The sequence below is a fragment of the Parambassis ranga genome, chromosome 5 (genome assembly GCF_900634625.1).
Source record: "Parambassis ranga chromosome 5, fParRan2.1, whole genome shotgun sequence".
NCBI classification, from domain to species: Eukaryota; Metazoa; Chordata; class Actinopteri; family Ambassidae; genus Parambassis; species Parambassis ranga.
In genome coordinates, this window is record NC_041026.1 from 10,704,446 (window position 1) to 10,719,606 (window position 15,161).

A 15,161-nucleotide genomic window follows, 5' to 3' on the forward strand; every position below is an offset into this window, starting at 1 on the left:
AGTGTCAGGATTGTTATTGTCATCCAGAAAGCTGTAAAAGTACTCGGAGAAGTGTTGCTTTATAAAATAAGGGCGTGTATTTTTTATTTATTTCATAATTTGGGCAACATGAGTGCTTTAAAAATTTCAAATAGAACCATGAACTGAGGCTTTTCAATGACTTGATTTTTTGTAGTGCATGACTAACATCCACCCCCTCCCTTGTTGCCACTCGGCTGGAATTCCTCACGGATCACTGCCTGTGCCCTCTTTATTCCCATTCTGTGCCTCCTCCGACACCTGGCCATTGCCCCCCCCCCCCTCTCTCTCTCCACACTCGGTCTTCTCTGCCCTCTCCCTGCTCTCCCCTTTAGCCCCTCATTAATCGGCCCTGATATTGATGGGAGCTGAATGCTGGCAAATGACTGCCTGTGAAGCCCCTTCATACACCCGCTTCTCGCCCTGCCTGTAACCCCACACAGGGTCTGATTTGCATGCCAACCGTTCACCACGCTTGTGAATCGGCTCCTCTGTGCTTCAGCTGGCTCAATCCTTCAACCTGTTTGTCTTTCAGTTTATCTATATCATTTTGTTCCTCTTGATTTCCATGTCTGTGCCTAATCTTCAGGTTTGTCCAACTCTCCTGGCAACATCGTTATTTTAATGTGGTGCATATTTTCAGTGTCCCTTTCTGCCACCTGTTGATGCCTTTCTATCTGGAGGATTTCTGTGTGGTGTGGTAGTACCAAAAGAGTGTCGAACTAAAGGATAAGAATTAAATATCTAATACACAAAAATCATGTTTTTTCTTGTTTGTTTACAGAAGCTTATTCATAGTTGGGTTCAGAAGTAACCGAAAAATGCATAGATTTAAACTCAGATCAGTTGGCTTCACTGTAGTTTGACGTGTTTTATCTCTGTCAGGCTAACTTCATTTCATGAGAAAGCCTTGCATGTGTCTTCTTCAGAAATATGTGTTTTTCTTCTAAGAAACAGATTGTTCTTGATTGATGCCGTTATGGAATGACTGTTCAGCCTGATAAAAGGATGGCGCCTTTGGGAGCAAAACAACATTCTCATATGAGGGTAAATGTACGAAAAAAATATCGCCCTTGTTAGGATTTTTTTTTTTTAATTGAGGCTACAGCCAAAACAAAATGCCGTATAAGAAACATCAGATTTAGCCGTTGCAGCCCACGTGGTGTTGGTTTTTCATACTGAGACTTGGATACTGAGTGGTGAGACAACACTGTGTGTGACAGTGTAGCTCAACAGGTTTATCTCTCTTCTGATAACCAGCTTCCTTTATTATGCCCTCCCTGCTCCTATACGACATTATCTTGACTTTGAGAAATGGAGTCATCCTTTATCGTTAATGACATGTTGCCTATCACACCTCAGCACCCTGCTGACCAGTTGCTATAGCAACAACAGCTGCTCTGCTATGTTGACCGTGCTTCTGCTTCTTGACTTCCAGCCACGACAGGCGAATCACTCAGCAGTGCTCTGCCTGGATGACTTTCTCCTGTGCTCACCTGTCAGATGCAGCCCTCAAGTGCTGAAATATGCCTTTTGTCTTTTTCCTGTTGGAATGAAACCATAAAGTCTCTCAGGGATAGACGGTGGCGTCCCTTTTGTTATTTTTGTATGTGTGGTTTTTTTTACGAGTGCTTACCCAAAAGCAATCTGTCTTTGATGTGTGTCACAAGTAAACATGGTGATAGGAGTTAAACCCAAGGTCGGACAGCCGCTGAAAACACTTGTGTGTTTTAGCTGTTGAGGAGATAAGGGAAACAGAGTACTCTGTCAGGCTAAGTGGCTGTAATGGCTACAAAACAAACAGAAGGAGGGCTTGCTTCATAAGAGCAAAGAAGGACTTTGCATTCCACAGAGAACCACAAAGCATCTCCGGACTTAACTTGAGCCAGACGCTGTTTGTTTACCTTGCAGGTTGTAATGCAAACATTTATCCGTCTTTATAGGCGAAAGGCCAAGTCTGTTCTACACGTTCCTGTCCCTGACATAATGCCACATGACAGTCTGAAGGCAACTTCCCCTGCCAGTTACTGCAAAACCTGAATAGGAGACTGTCCGACGATCTTTACTTTAGTCAGAGCTGGCCTGGCACACACAGACGTTTGTTGTGTAAGATTAGATTTTGATTATATAGCCAAATAAAGTGAGCCAAGAAATCCTCAGCCGTTACCGTTTTCTTGTTTACTTTTTGTCTTTTTCTTTGTCTAACTTGACTTGACATTTAGAGTTCCCACAAGTAACAAATTGAACCACTTGTAAGGCTCAAAGCCTTTTTGATTGCTGCCTCCGCTCCTGAAACAAGTCCATATTTACCTCTTAGGAAGTATGGATTTGTTTGTGCATGACAAATCCTCAAAGACACAGAGTACAGCTTTGCAGCACAGTGCCCTATCTATAAAATATTGATGAGTCTGCTTGTAAAGGTGTTATGATTTTGCTAAACAAGGACTCAAGTTAATTATTATAATTTAAAATGAGTCATAAAGTTTATCATTGTTGTTGAGGAGTCAGAAACTTGTCAGACAACCTCTTTTTTTATGCATTACGTTTCTTTAAAAATCCACTTTAAACTATTTAATTTGTTTTGCCTCGCTGCCTGGTTTCAGATGAGAGGTACACACTGTGAGGACAGACACAGGTCCTGGGAATAAGTGCTGTTTTCTTAAGTCGCCTGCAAAGCAGTGCTGTCCTGTTCTGCTGTAATCGCCTCTGTCTTTTGCTTCCTTTTCCCTTTTTTTTTCTCCCCTGCTCTTGTTTGGTTTCTGTCTTCTTTCACAGCTGACCACCATGAAACCATTAGCTCTGTGTTTGTGCTCCACTGGTATCCAATATCTCCCAGAGTATGTTAGTTTGACTAACAGTAAGTCCTAAGGTGCCTTAATGGTCTGGCAACACCATTTCCATTGTACCGAGCAGTCGTTGATTAAGAAGATGTTGATTGCTGGGGCTTTAGGGGTGCCTGTCCCGTAAGCGATATTTGGGTTATTGTGTGGCCTGTTGTTGCTGTGCATCAGCAGTGAAGGAGGCAGGCGGTAAGACATGTGGCTGAGGTACAGCCTTACACTATCTCCCAATCTCTGCTTTTATAGACCTCCAGGGGGTCATGACCCCATCATAACTCTTCCAAAGCCAAAGAGGGAGAGGAGCTAGCTCACAGGCCTGGAATCCTCTAATATGCCTTACCTCCTCTGCCTCTTATTCCTCTGTGAAATGTGTGGTCTCTCATCAGGAAAAGGAAAGGACAGACAGCTGTAGTGATAGTTAAACAGTCACAGCTCTTAGGACCCTCTTTGGGTCAGGGAGCATGGGTTGCTGGAGCTGAAATGGCATGACTCTTATGGATGCAATAAATTAGCATCAGGTTATGGCAGGAAGGAAACAACCTCTGAGGGGAGGTAGGCTATAGAAGGAAACAGAAAAGACATCATGAGAAAAGAGGAGACACAGATGGAGCAGAGCAGGGAAATAAACCATTGCTCCACTTTTAACATTCCTGCATTGTACATCATTAATAGACATCACGACACCCTGAAATCCAACCTCCCACCCTAAGATGATAGGCCTGTATCATCCTTACCAGCACTGTTTTACTGCCAGTTGCTCAATCGCATTGAACATCTTCCCTTTTCTGCACCTACCTCATCACTTTAATTACTTGTTTATTCACTTTTTAACACACACGTTATCTAAGGCCTCTCGTCTTAAAAATGATTGTTCCCTCGAAACAACAGGCAACACAGAAGTGAGAAAATATATTGGCTAAATACACCTCACCATTGATTAACTAGCATGAGGTCTGAGAGGTGTGTGTGTTGGAGTGGGGGTGGGAGGCTGCGATATCTGCCCAGACAGGGAAACAACTCTGATCTGATGACTTTCTTGGCAGACAGGCTGTATTGACTGGCAAAGGATCACCTCCCCTAGTTTGACCTCTAACACATCAATAACGCTGTTCAAATTCCTCCACATGACACACAGGCATGAAATGTTGTACCTGGAAGCCCAACCGATAGCTAGTCATTATGAGAGAGTCTCATAGGCAGGTAGGGTTGAATTCATTTATTAAAGGGTGTCAGTTTCTTATCTCAGTCCAGTTGATTTATTTTTCCAAGGAGTTGCTGCCAATCAAATGTATTGCCAGTTTAATTTATCAGAATGCATTCCAATCATATGAAAAGAAGGGAAATATTGCAAAAGGTGAGAAGAGTTGGTGCCAGTTCAAACAGTTTCAGCTTGTGGTTTTCATTAGCCAACTTTTGTTTTGATCCGTTGCCATAAAAAATATGTATATATATATAAATATATTTTTTTTTAATAATAGCAAATCATATTTGCTATTTTATTTTATTATTTATTTATAATACAAGTATTATTTGTTTGATAATGTATAGTATTTTACAGTGGCAGTAAGAGACAACAAAACATGTTTTTTTTTGTTATTGCAGACCTCAGAATATTGCTATAAATGGTTATACACCATTTGGGTGTTTGTTTTGTTTAAATGTCTGGTGTTTAACCATGTTGTATACATGTAAAAAGAACCTCCTGCCAAGCTCTTTGTTATTCCATTGTGCTGCCAGTTTAATGTCAGACCAACAACACAGACAGAATTATAACCCAAGGTTGTGTCCTCACTTGGTCGACAAGTTAAAACACAGCCCTGAAATGTTCAACAAATTCACTGGAAGGCTGCAGCTATGTGATTTGAGCATGGATAAAGACAGCATTCAAAAACACAAATGTTTCCTGTCTGTAACAAGCGTCTCTGCCATTTTCTTATGCTTGTTTACACAAGATATTGCATATGTTTGATTGCAATGTTTTGACTATTGTTGCTGTTTTCTTGGCGAGGTTGGGCAGAGCACAGCCCCATTTAACCAAGAAACCTAATCTCATTTCAGTCTGAATTTCCTCCAGTAAAAAAAAAAACTCATTGCATCATAGCAAAGCAAAAGCTGATAATTCTTTGTGAAGTAATATGCATTTGATGTGCTATTGCATGCTGTTCAGGAGTGTATAAATTGTATAAATTGAGTTGTCATACTATAAGGCAGACGTAAATGAGCGCACACCAATGTCACTCCTTCAACAGGAAACCAGTGACCTTGTTCACTATCTTACAGTTTGAGAGGAGTGAAAACAGAGACTCAGTAACCTGAAGTTAATTAAAAGTTTTCCAGACACTGTCGGTGTAGTTGCTGTAACATTACAGCTCTGTTTGAGGGAAGGTGAAAGCTCTCTGTTTGCATCCTTGATTGCTTGCAATCACAACATAGCCTGACACAAATACAGACAGTTTTGCAATAAGAAAAAGCTGCTCATTTATTTAGATTTTAGTAAAACATTTACAGCTCCAGATGAGTCACATTCATCATTAAACACGAGGAAGTGTAAGGATCTTTCTACTCTCTCCCCTAGTACTTAACCCAGAAACCAATATGCGGCAAAGAAAGAAAGAAAGAAAGAAAGAATGGCATGTAAGGTATTTTTCCAGACAGATTTGTTTGATATATGATGATGCGCAAAACTAATTTGTCAAGCTCATTCTGTGGTCTTCAGTTGTCATTTTAAGCAGTGGGAAGCTGGTAAATCTTTGAGTCATACAGACAAGCAGTCTTGGTATGTTTCAAAAAGAGCAAATGAAAGTCGAGCTTTAAAGAGCTTATGGCACCCAAAGTGTAACTCAACGCAAAGTTAAAAGTTGAGTTGAAAGAACCCCGAAAAATTCTAAAATAAGAATGGTTTACTGTGTGTACAGAGGCCTTATGTTTCCTTTAGCTCATTGCAGTCCTGTTTGTGCTTTTCTGTGGTCAACTTAAGAAGTTCTTCTTCCTAGGGTGGAGAAACTTGTCACCAAGGCAACTAAAAAAAATAGTGGAGAACCTTGTTGGAAACTGTAAGCTATAATAAAAGTATAGTCGTCATGGATGTGGATATATTCCAATGAAGTTGGAGGTCCATGGGGATTCTTTTTGAAGCTTGTCTAATGCTGCCACTTGAGGAACTGCTGTTTTTTTGACATTTACTCATAGGCTACATTTCTTAACCCCAAAGATTTGGGACAACCACGGCAGACATATTCAAGTCTCCCGGATGAAAATTTAGGACTTGATTCAGTGCTATCCCTCTATTAGCACACTTTAACTGCCATGCCCAAATAATCATACATTTTGTTTCATGCAAAGCTGCATTGTTGATGATTTTTTTCAGCCTCTGACTAAAACACAGCTCTGAACCAAGTGGAACCTTATCACCAAAGCTTAACTGATAAGGGCCCAGAGCCTCTTGCCAGGAATTTACAGCTGGTTTTAAAGCATCTTGCAGAGGATGAAAGGGTCTTTAAAATGATGTAGAATAGGTTGTAAACCAGATCTGTTTGTCAGACCTTAATGACTTGACTGGGCTCATAATATCTGGTAGAATCCTTTTATCAGCCAAACAAGGACAAGCTGTCACAATAAAACAAAGTACCATTCTTTCACACTTATTTGCATAATGCGTGCACACGCATACCTATATATACACTTCTTTTTCAAGCTGAAGTCGAATTCCTGTGGTGTTACAAATCTCCAATGTGATTTTTTTTCTCAACAATTTGCCATAGCTGCCAGTCAAAATGGCTGGCATAGAGATAGCTGTTCCCCACTGACATTATCTCATGTAGGACAGATTAGGAGAGGAAATTGGTCCCTTTGCTTCACGGTTTTAGTTGACTGGGGGGAACATCTTGTCTCTGGGACCTTCATTGTCAAACGGTTCCTACAAGGCCTCTAGGAAAATGAAGAAAAAGGAGGCTGGGCAGGGACCACACATTTGTGAAATAAATGATTCCTTCATGTTCCTGCTTGAGCTTTGTGCATTTTTTAATCATACACGTTTGACTAATGGCTTGTAGGCAAGGCGTGGGAGGCTTGTGATGATTATTTCCATCAAGTCAATTAGTAGTGGTAACTGAAAAGCTGTCACTTAGATGAAAAGTGATTTGTGCATCCTTGTCTAACTTTGCTGCAGGTATTTTAACCGTACTCACAGATGAGTGCTCCTACAACACTTACAGTGATTGGATGCCTAGATGCATGTCACTTGTACAGCCTCTCTTTTTTGACATACTCATGTTCTCCTCAGCTGCTGCTTATAAAAATGGGGGAACTTCTTTTACAGTATTTTCCACTGCAAGATTTAAAACGGACTGATCTGTTAAACAGGTCTTTTCGGGTTGTGAGGGGTATGGGAAATATGGAAAGTTTGCTTATAAATCTTTAAAGCTCATGTTATTAGCCAGGGTTTCTTTCACAGAACGTATGATTGGCCAGGTGACTGTTCCCGCTCACGATTTATTGCTTGATGTTTCCCTGTTTTGAAATATGGTGTCACTGAAGGATTTTAATGCTAAGACAAAAGTAATGATACACCAACAGGTGCCGGTGAAGGCAGAAATATATCTTAATGTTAAAGATTCAGATGTTTTGTATGGCAGCAGAGCATCTTAAGTGAAAAGTGACAAATGACAGTTATTGAAAATGACACATCCTGTATTTCCTGCAACATACTTTAAGGTTATCTCCCAGAGGACTCCTGAATATTGTTGCTCCATGGCCCTCAGACTTTGCTTCATGTTTGTCATGAAGCACGTTGTCAGAATTTTTATGAAACACCATCCACAGTTCCACACACAATGTTAATTTAAATAGCAGTAGAGACCAAAACAGTTTTTATTGTACCAGGCTGTAAACATGTTTATTTCTGCAGTAAAGTTAGACATTTTGAAATTGACACCTGTGTGGGTTGACTCGCTTTTAAGGATGTCTTTAAGTGGCTATTTGAGGAACCTGTGTTACATTAGCGTTCTCTTCATTAAAAAAAAACCTGTGAAGACATGAATATCCTACTGTTTTTGAATGTAATATAAAAAGACTGTGGACTGCATGTCTGCTTCATAATAAGACAAATTTGTGAATATTTAGTCTAAAATATTTGTTGTGAAATCAGTTATTCTCTTGTTCCATGTTATTTTAGGTGGGCAGGAGGATTTGTGTGTTAATACTGATATTTTTTCAATATTTGGGAGATTATACTCAAACCTTGTCATTACAGAACCATATGATTATGAAGCAAGTTAAAAACATTTAAAGTCTTGTTGTAGGACCTGACAGAGTTCGAGTCAACTTGTAGTTTTTGTGTCTCTTACATTGTATTGCCAACTTGCTGACAAGTTCAGTTGCACTGACTGATAACACCGCTTGGTTGTGTAGGGATTACTGTCGTACATCCTGCCTGAGGCCCCTGGGAATGCCATGCTGTATCATTCTGTCAACAGTTAGTTCTCCGAGAGTGCTCCACTTTCTGTGTGTCCGTGTTTGTGTGTGCAGTACTATATTTCACATTGTACCCAACTCTGCCAAAATCAACTATCCAGCTTCCTCCCTCGTCTTTCTTTGCCTTGGAAAACACAGTCTTGATGAGGTGGGCCTGAACTTTAAGCCCTACCTCAATGCTCCACAAAACATCTATATCATCATTTCAACACTGTATCTGTCTGCACACTAGTACCCTCCACACTGCATAAATATCCCTGATGTTATGTTGCACCTGGAATATCCAGAACTGCATACCAGTCTGCCTTTGACGATTGAAAATGGAGGAAAAAAATAAAACCCTGTACTTCTGGGGTTTGGTCAGTGCCACATGGTCCACAAAGCCTGTTTCATTGTAAAAGTGGGATTAAGAATTCATTTAACACACAGGGATAAGCTGCTATGTGACAGTGCTGGGAGCTCTACTGTACCTTAATGGGCCCAGCTTGTGCTGACAGATGAGTTGAACTGAGTTGCTCTGGACCTGGGGCTCCAACCACTTCTTCCGTGTAAATGAAACAGACTGTTATTATTTCCACCAGGCCTTACAGTAGCCCTGTCCATCATTAAAGCTATGAATCACGTCCCTGCACTTGCACTGCCTCCCTCAGGGGTATATCATTGCCTTTCCCTTAATCTGGGCAGATTTCCGTGCTGGGTCCACTGTATAGGATTCTGTTTTTAGTACAATGAACAGCTTGCTCGTGTTACTCTGCAGCTCCAGTGAGTACAACACTCTTCCCACATTTGCCATCAAATGCTGTGGTTTCAGGTGTTTGGTGAAACACAAGTAACTGCACATGCGCCCTTCAGTAGGGGTTAAACTGTACTTTACACAGCAAGACTTTTATGGGACAAATGTTTAGCTGCTTTTAGCTCTGTTAGCTGACATTATCACAGCAACGGAAAGCGCCATATGTGGTTTATGTCAATGTTAAATTGAATGTTGAGGGATTTGATCTGTAACGAGCAGAGGCCACAGTTCCGCTGGTAAGAAAGATAAAAAGAAGTCATGCCTCCGAGCTGCTTCATGCTGTTTTGGAGGTCAATTGCTTCTTCAAAATACTCTCATTAAACCGTAGGGCCTAAATATAGGCTAGTTTGTTAGAAAATTGCTACATTCTCTTTGATTCTGGTTTGAGCTTCCATGTCGAACTCATTTATATGCAGGGATTTATCCTTAACCATGATGCAATAAGTAGCAAAGCAATTTGTCGATTCTGGTTTTTCATGTTGAGAAATAAAAGCAAAGAAGCAATATTTCATGTTATAATTGGACACAAGTGTGCACCATCATGTATGTGCTTCTGATTGACAGCGAAGAAATGTCTGTTTGTTTGAAGAGCTGCACTTGTTGCGTTCTCTGCCCTGGGAAAATATGCATGAGTTCAGTTCAGAGATTACTCCAGGCAGTTGAGACATCCATCACTCAGACTGCAGGATTCTGCCAATCTCCTAACTAATTGGCCATCCACATGTCAAACCCTGATTTCTGTGCCCTTTGGCCAAATCAAGAAGAGTCAGTCACTTTGTGAAGCAACTGCAAATGCTGGGAAACAGACTGGCAGGAAAAATAAATAATAGAACCACAAGAAGAAACTTCTTTGTGCTGAAAAAGTTGTTATAACTTATATGGAGAATTCATCACAAAATGGAAAATTTATATTTTTTGGTGAAGTGATGTGAGTCACTGAGTTTTGGAGATATCTGCATTGTCGCTAGTATAATGTAACCAGATGGCACAGTTTGAAAACTGAATTGTAATGTCTCTTTTCAGAAATTGTGTTGCAGTTACGTAAGACATTTCACAGACCTTGTTTTAAAGTATTTCCTACCAAACTTCACGCAGCAACCTTGTCGCTACCCAGAAGGCAGCATGCACTGATCCGTGTTGACAGGCTTCTAACAGCATGACTGGACGTAAATTTTGATGGGTCTCCCTCTCCATTATATGCTATGGAGATAAGCCATAAAATACCGTATGTCATGGGTGGATTTATGTTCTGCAGGTTGCTGCAAGTGTAGTGATGGTAGAAATTTCTCTGCACCAGAAGCATCTAGATTAGTAAATGGCCTTGCACAGGGAAAACATGAATATTTGATTCTGCAGTGAACTGTTCCTTTAAGTCATCTGAAATGCTGCATTCACAGACAGTTATGTTGTTGTTTTCATTTGCTTTACATCAGCCTGTACAACAGCCTGTAGATAGCTTTGAGTCTGAAGACTGTGTACGTATTTGCATGTGCAAAATGTTGATTTTCTTACTTGCAGTGGTTGTTAAAGCTGAAATGTTTTCCATGAACAGCTCTCCACTGTATCCCTCATTGAAAATGCTGCTGCTTTCTTTAGAAAGCTGAGATGCAGCATTGACCCCTCTTAGAGAAGAGGAGTGTTGTTATAGTACCACAGCCCCCTGCACTCCCCCCGCCTGTCACTTCAGACAGCTTCTCACTGGAGAGCTCTCTCTCAGATCAGCACTAAACTCTCTCCTTAGTCTCAGGAAGTGTTGGAGGAAGCACTCTCAGCCTAGTAGGCTTTTCTTAGGCTCCTAGGTCTCATTGCATATTCATAGCCCCCTCCACAGTTGAGGGTATCAAGTTTAAAAAAAGGGAAAAAAAACACTTGGTAACGTTACAGCTTTTAATTATTTACCACCATATTCTTAATATTCTCTGCAATTTTAGATCTGTAGTAACTTTGCACATGAATGTTTCATATTTGAAGACACGTCTTTGTTCACGGAGAAGCATTGCTGCTGTCTTTGGCCAACGACACGGAGGCCATTTTCCCTTGAGCTCAAACAGTTAGAACATTTTTATGCATCGCTCCACTCCACACAAATAATGCAAAGACACTTACGCTGTAAGTGGAAATTTGAGAGGATGCAATTTGTCATCAGATCTTGGAGCAGTGGATGTGTTCCTCTGAACAACATATGCTGGTGTTCTACAAACCCATTACACTGCAAACTGCACAGTATCCGATACTATATTGAGCAACCACTAGAATCAGGAATCAGGTGGGTGAAAAACTGCACACCGTAACACCATATTTTCCATTTAAAGGGATGTCTTGTAAAATACAAATGGCTGGTAAATGCATGGGGACAAAATAGGTCATTTATCAAAAATAGGACATATTCGACAAGGAGACAAAGCTAAAAGTTACCAAGTTATCTAACCCAGCCTCACCAGGAAAACACAATAGTGGTAAATTGAAGCTGATTAAAGCAGCTGTTGTTTATGCATCCATCCATTGTCTTGTAGTTCCATGAAGTCCAGTGTGGTACATGAAAATGGCAGAGAAGCTTCTTACAGATGGGAAGAAGATTCATAGTGTTACTAGTCAGTTTTAAGTCAAACCATGTATTTTGTTGCTGAACCAAACAGTGACTGGAAAAAAAGACTAATAATCCAACATGAGATATTAACCCTTCCTGGGCTGCACTTTTCTGCCTGAGCAGCAGTTTACGGTGCGTTCATGCAGACAGTCACTCACCAGTGGTGCAGCTGCTTTGCACAGTTCTTGCCTACCATCTGTGGGAACTTTAGGTTGTCCAGGGAGAACCCATCAGTGTGTGTATGTGCCAGGAAGCAAACTGCCAACTTGATCTACCAGCTGAACCATAGCTGCCACCTGGCCACTTCCCCGTTTATGGACTTTGTTGTCTGTGTTTATTCTACCTCACCCGGACAATACTGTGTGTCTTTTTGGAGTTCCTTGACCTAATTTTTTTCATTTATGTATGAGAATGTGGACTTAATCAGTTTTACATGCGGTGCTTTGAATCATTATAGAAAAGAAAATATTCTTCAGTCTAAGGCGCAGCAAAGAGAAATGTTGACAACCAGTTAACACCTGGTGCTTCAGTCATCTACTGTGTGGCCTTAATATGTTTTTTTTTTTTTATTAAAGCCCTGATGAAGATCCCGTGAGAGCTGTTTTTAAATCGTCATTACCTCCCCTAATTAAAGGTCTTAAAATGTCTCCTTCCTCTGCCCAAGAGTGCCTGAAGAATATTTTGCTCACCGTGGCCACCTTTTTTTTTTTTTTTTTTTTTACATTTTTATTATTAGTCTGTTGACAGCTCTCGGAGGCCTGCACCTCTTCATTCACAGTAGTGCTGATTTTGCTCAGCCCACAAGTACTGTGTAGTAGATGGAACCAGATGGACCAGTGGTAACTTGATGTCAACACACTCCATCTCAGAGGACATCAGTGTCATTCCCATAAGTGGCACAATTCAAATGCTGTCATCATAAACAAGTAGCCACAAGAAAAAATAAAAATAAGTGATTCTTGTGATTCAGCTGAGGACCTCTGTACCATGTCCTCCTTCTGATTAATAGCCAGCATGTCTTGCTGAGCAGCCGTGCTCTGCCACAGCTGGGGGCTCAGGCTGAGAACGAGGCGGCGGCTGACAGTGGTGAGCTATGTGCTGCTCTGCTTCTCAGGAGGTAATGAATCGGTGTGGCTGCCAGGAGTGAAGTGTAGACAGCAGGAGGAAGAGAAGTGATCAGTCTTTTGGGTGAGGTACTACTTGTCCAGTATGTGGGCCACTGATAGCAGGAGAGAGGCAAAGCAGGAAAGAGATGGTGAGTGAAGGAAATAGAAATGAAAGAGGCGAGAAGGAGCAAGACAGTAGAAGCTGCGAAGAAAGCAAGACAGGTGATGGATCGGAAGAAGAAAATAAGTGGAAACTGTGTGGCGTCCAACAGAAAGAGGAGGCTGGAGGAGAGGATGCAGTCGCCCACTCAGTGTTAACATTCCTGGGGAAATGTTCTCCCTGTTCCCCCCACAACACTCCCTAAACCTCCACAGAGGGGGTTCATTATTCTCACTTTACTCCTCCACTAATTATCGTTATCATTATGGTGGATAATTACCATTTCACTGCCTAACACCCTTGTAGACTGCTCAGCTCTGAGTTATACACACACACAGGGTTATCAATAGCTGCTCAATTGCAGTCTCATCTGCCTAATTATACGATTTGGGCTTTGTGATAACTGAATAGGATGCGAAAAATAGTATTATTCCTTGCAAGTACTGTGAGATGCTGAAAGTCAGCAGAAGGCCTTGAAATAAACCAGTGTGTGTGTGGAGCATGTTAATTAAAAGCCATGGCTTTCTCTGGAATATAAATCAGACGAAATCGCGGGTTATGAAACAACTGGAAGTCTCAGGAATATCCTGCAAGCCAGTACAGAGCTGAGAGCATTAAACAAAAATGCTGCAAGACATAACTTCAGATCCTCTTTCTTTGATGTCGCTCACTCATTACCTGTAACAAGAACTTTCTAACCTTCTATTGACCCACCCAATTAGCACCGGTTCAGTCAGTTCATATCACAATATTAATGAAGAGCAGCAGTGTGCAGTTGTCTTGCGGACCTGCGTTACAGTCGCTGGCTGTGACTCATGTTAAGCTTAGTACCCGTGTTTGTCGAGGGGGGTTTCTAAATCCCTCTGTGGCATTTTGGTGTTGCAGCTGACGCCTTGAACCTGATGAATGGTCTCTCCATCTGCTGCAGCCTAACACCGATGTACAAGGCTGACACAGGCCTAATCAGCAGGAGAAATTCATTAGAGCTGCTCTCTGTTACACACACAGAGGAGTGAGAGCTGAAACAGAGAGAGGAAGTTGGAAAAGCAACCATGAGGGCAAAAAAAAAAGAGGCAGAAGAAGGTGACTGTGTGAGAGGCTCAGTGAGCATATGACAGACAGGCGGGTCAGGCTGGAGGAATGTGTGCCACAGAGGACCTCATGACAGACAGGAGGCACATTCTCTTTGACCCCAATTACCAGAGGTGTTTCTTTCCACCAAGCTAATCCGTAGCATATAGGGTGGCCCCTCCCCTGTACTGTGGAGACTTTCTTTTCCATGCTTATTTTTCTTTCTCTCTACAGAGTCTTGGGTGATAGCATAGTTCTGCTGACTGGGATGAGTCTGACCTGTTATGAAACCACAAACAATCAAACTAGCAATCTTTCTATTAAGTGTTGGGAAAATCATCTCAACTGTTAAAAAAACTGCATGTTTATGTGCTGTCTGTAGTCGTCTTTGTTGCATGTTGCCCCATATTTTCCTCCTTTACATGCCACTATATTTACACATGTAATATACAGTTGTCAACACTAGGAAATTATCCTCCAGAACAGTCTTTTGATTTACTGTAAACATGTTTGATTTGAACGTGGTCCGTGTTGTATTGACTCACTTTTGAAGCCGCCCTCAGGTGGGTTTTTGTGGAACTGCAGGCTTTGGCATGTTCTCAGTCCGCTAATTACATCAACATATATTTAAATACATTGACTCTATCTACAAGTGTAATGATTCAGATTATATATGTTATATATGTTGAAGAAAAACAAAAAGAAAACAGAATTGTTGTAAATACTCACACATTGCATTCTGCCACGCGAGTGGTTTCTGTTCGACCACAGCATGATTTTTTTTTATGCTGTCAGGATATTATCTGACCACCATCTCTTCTCATGTCTCCTCCACAGAGACACTCATGGACTCCACCACAGCCACGGCAGAGCTCGGCTGGACAGTCTACCCTGTGTCAGGGTCGAGTGACAACAGCGTAAGTGACTAGCTCTTCTTTCACCACATTCTGCTTCTGACAAAGAAAGGCTTAATTAAATCAGTATTTTAAGAAATGATATATCCGCAGGTTATTTGAGGCCCTTTTATACTGCGACAAAGACGAGGTGTGTGGTGATTTTAGCGTTTGTGTTGATCGTTAAAAATACAGTTAATGTGTGAATGTGCTCAGCCCCC

General features: G+C 41.3%; 1 protein-coding gene across 3 annotated transcripts in view; it reads left to right on the top strand.

Annotated features, from left to right (window-relative positions):
• ephb2b (eph receptor B2b) overlaps positions 1-15,161 on the top strand; it is a 115,846-nt gene that overhangs the window by 28,231 nt on the left and 72,454 nt on the right. For all 3 annotated transcript variants that reach the window (XM_028405031.1, XM_028405030.1, XM_028405027.1), the window contains exon 2: positions 14,885-14,964. In XM_028405031.1, coding sequence (XP_028260832.1) covers positions 14,885-14,964 — 80 coding nt within the window. The remainder of the gene's footprint in view (positions 1-14,884; positions 14,965-15,161) is intronic.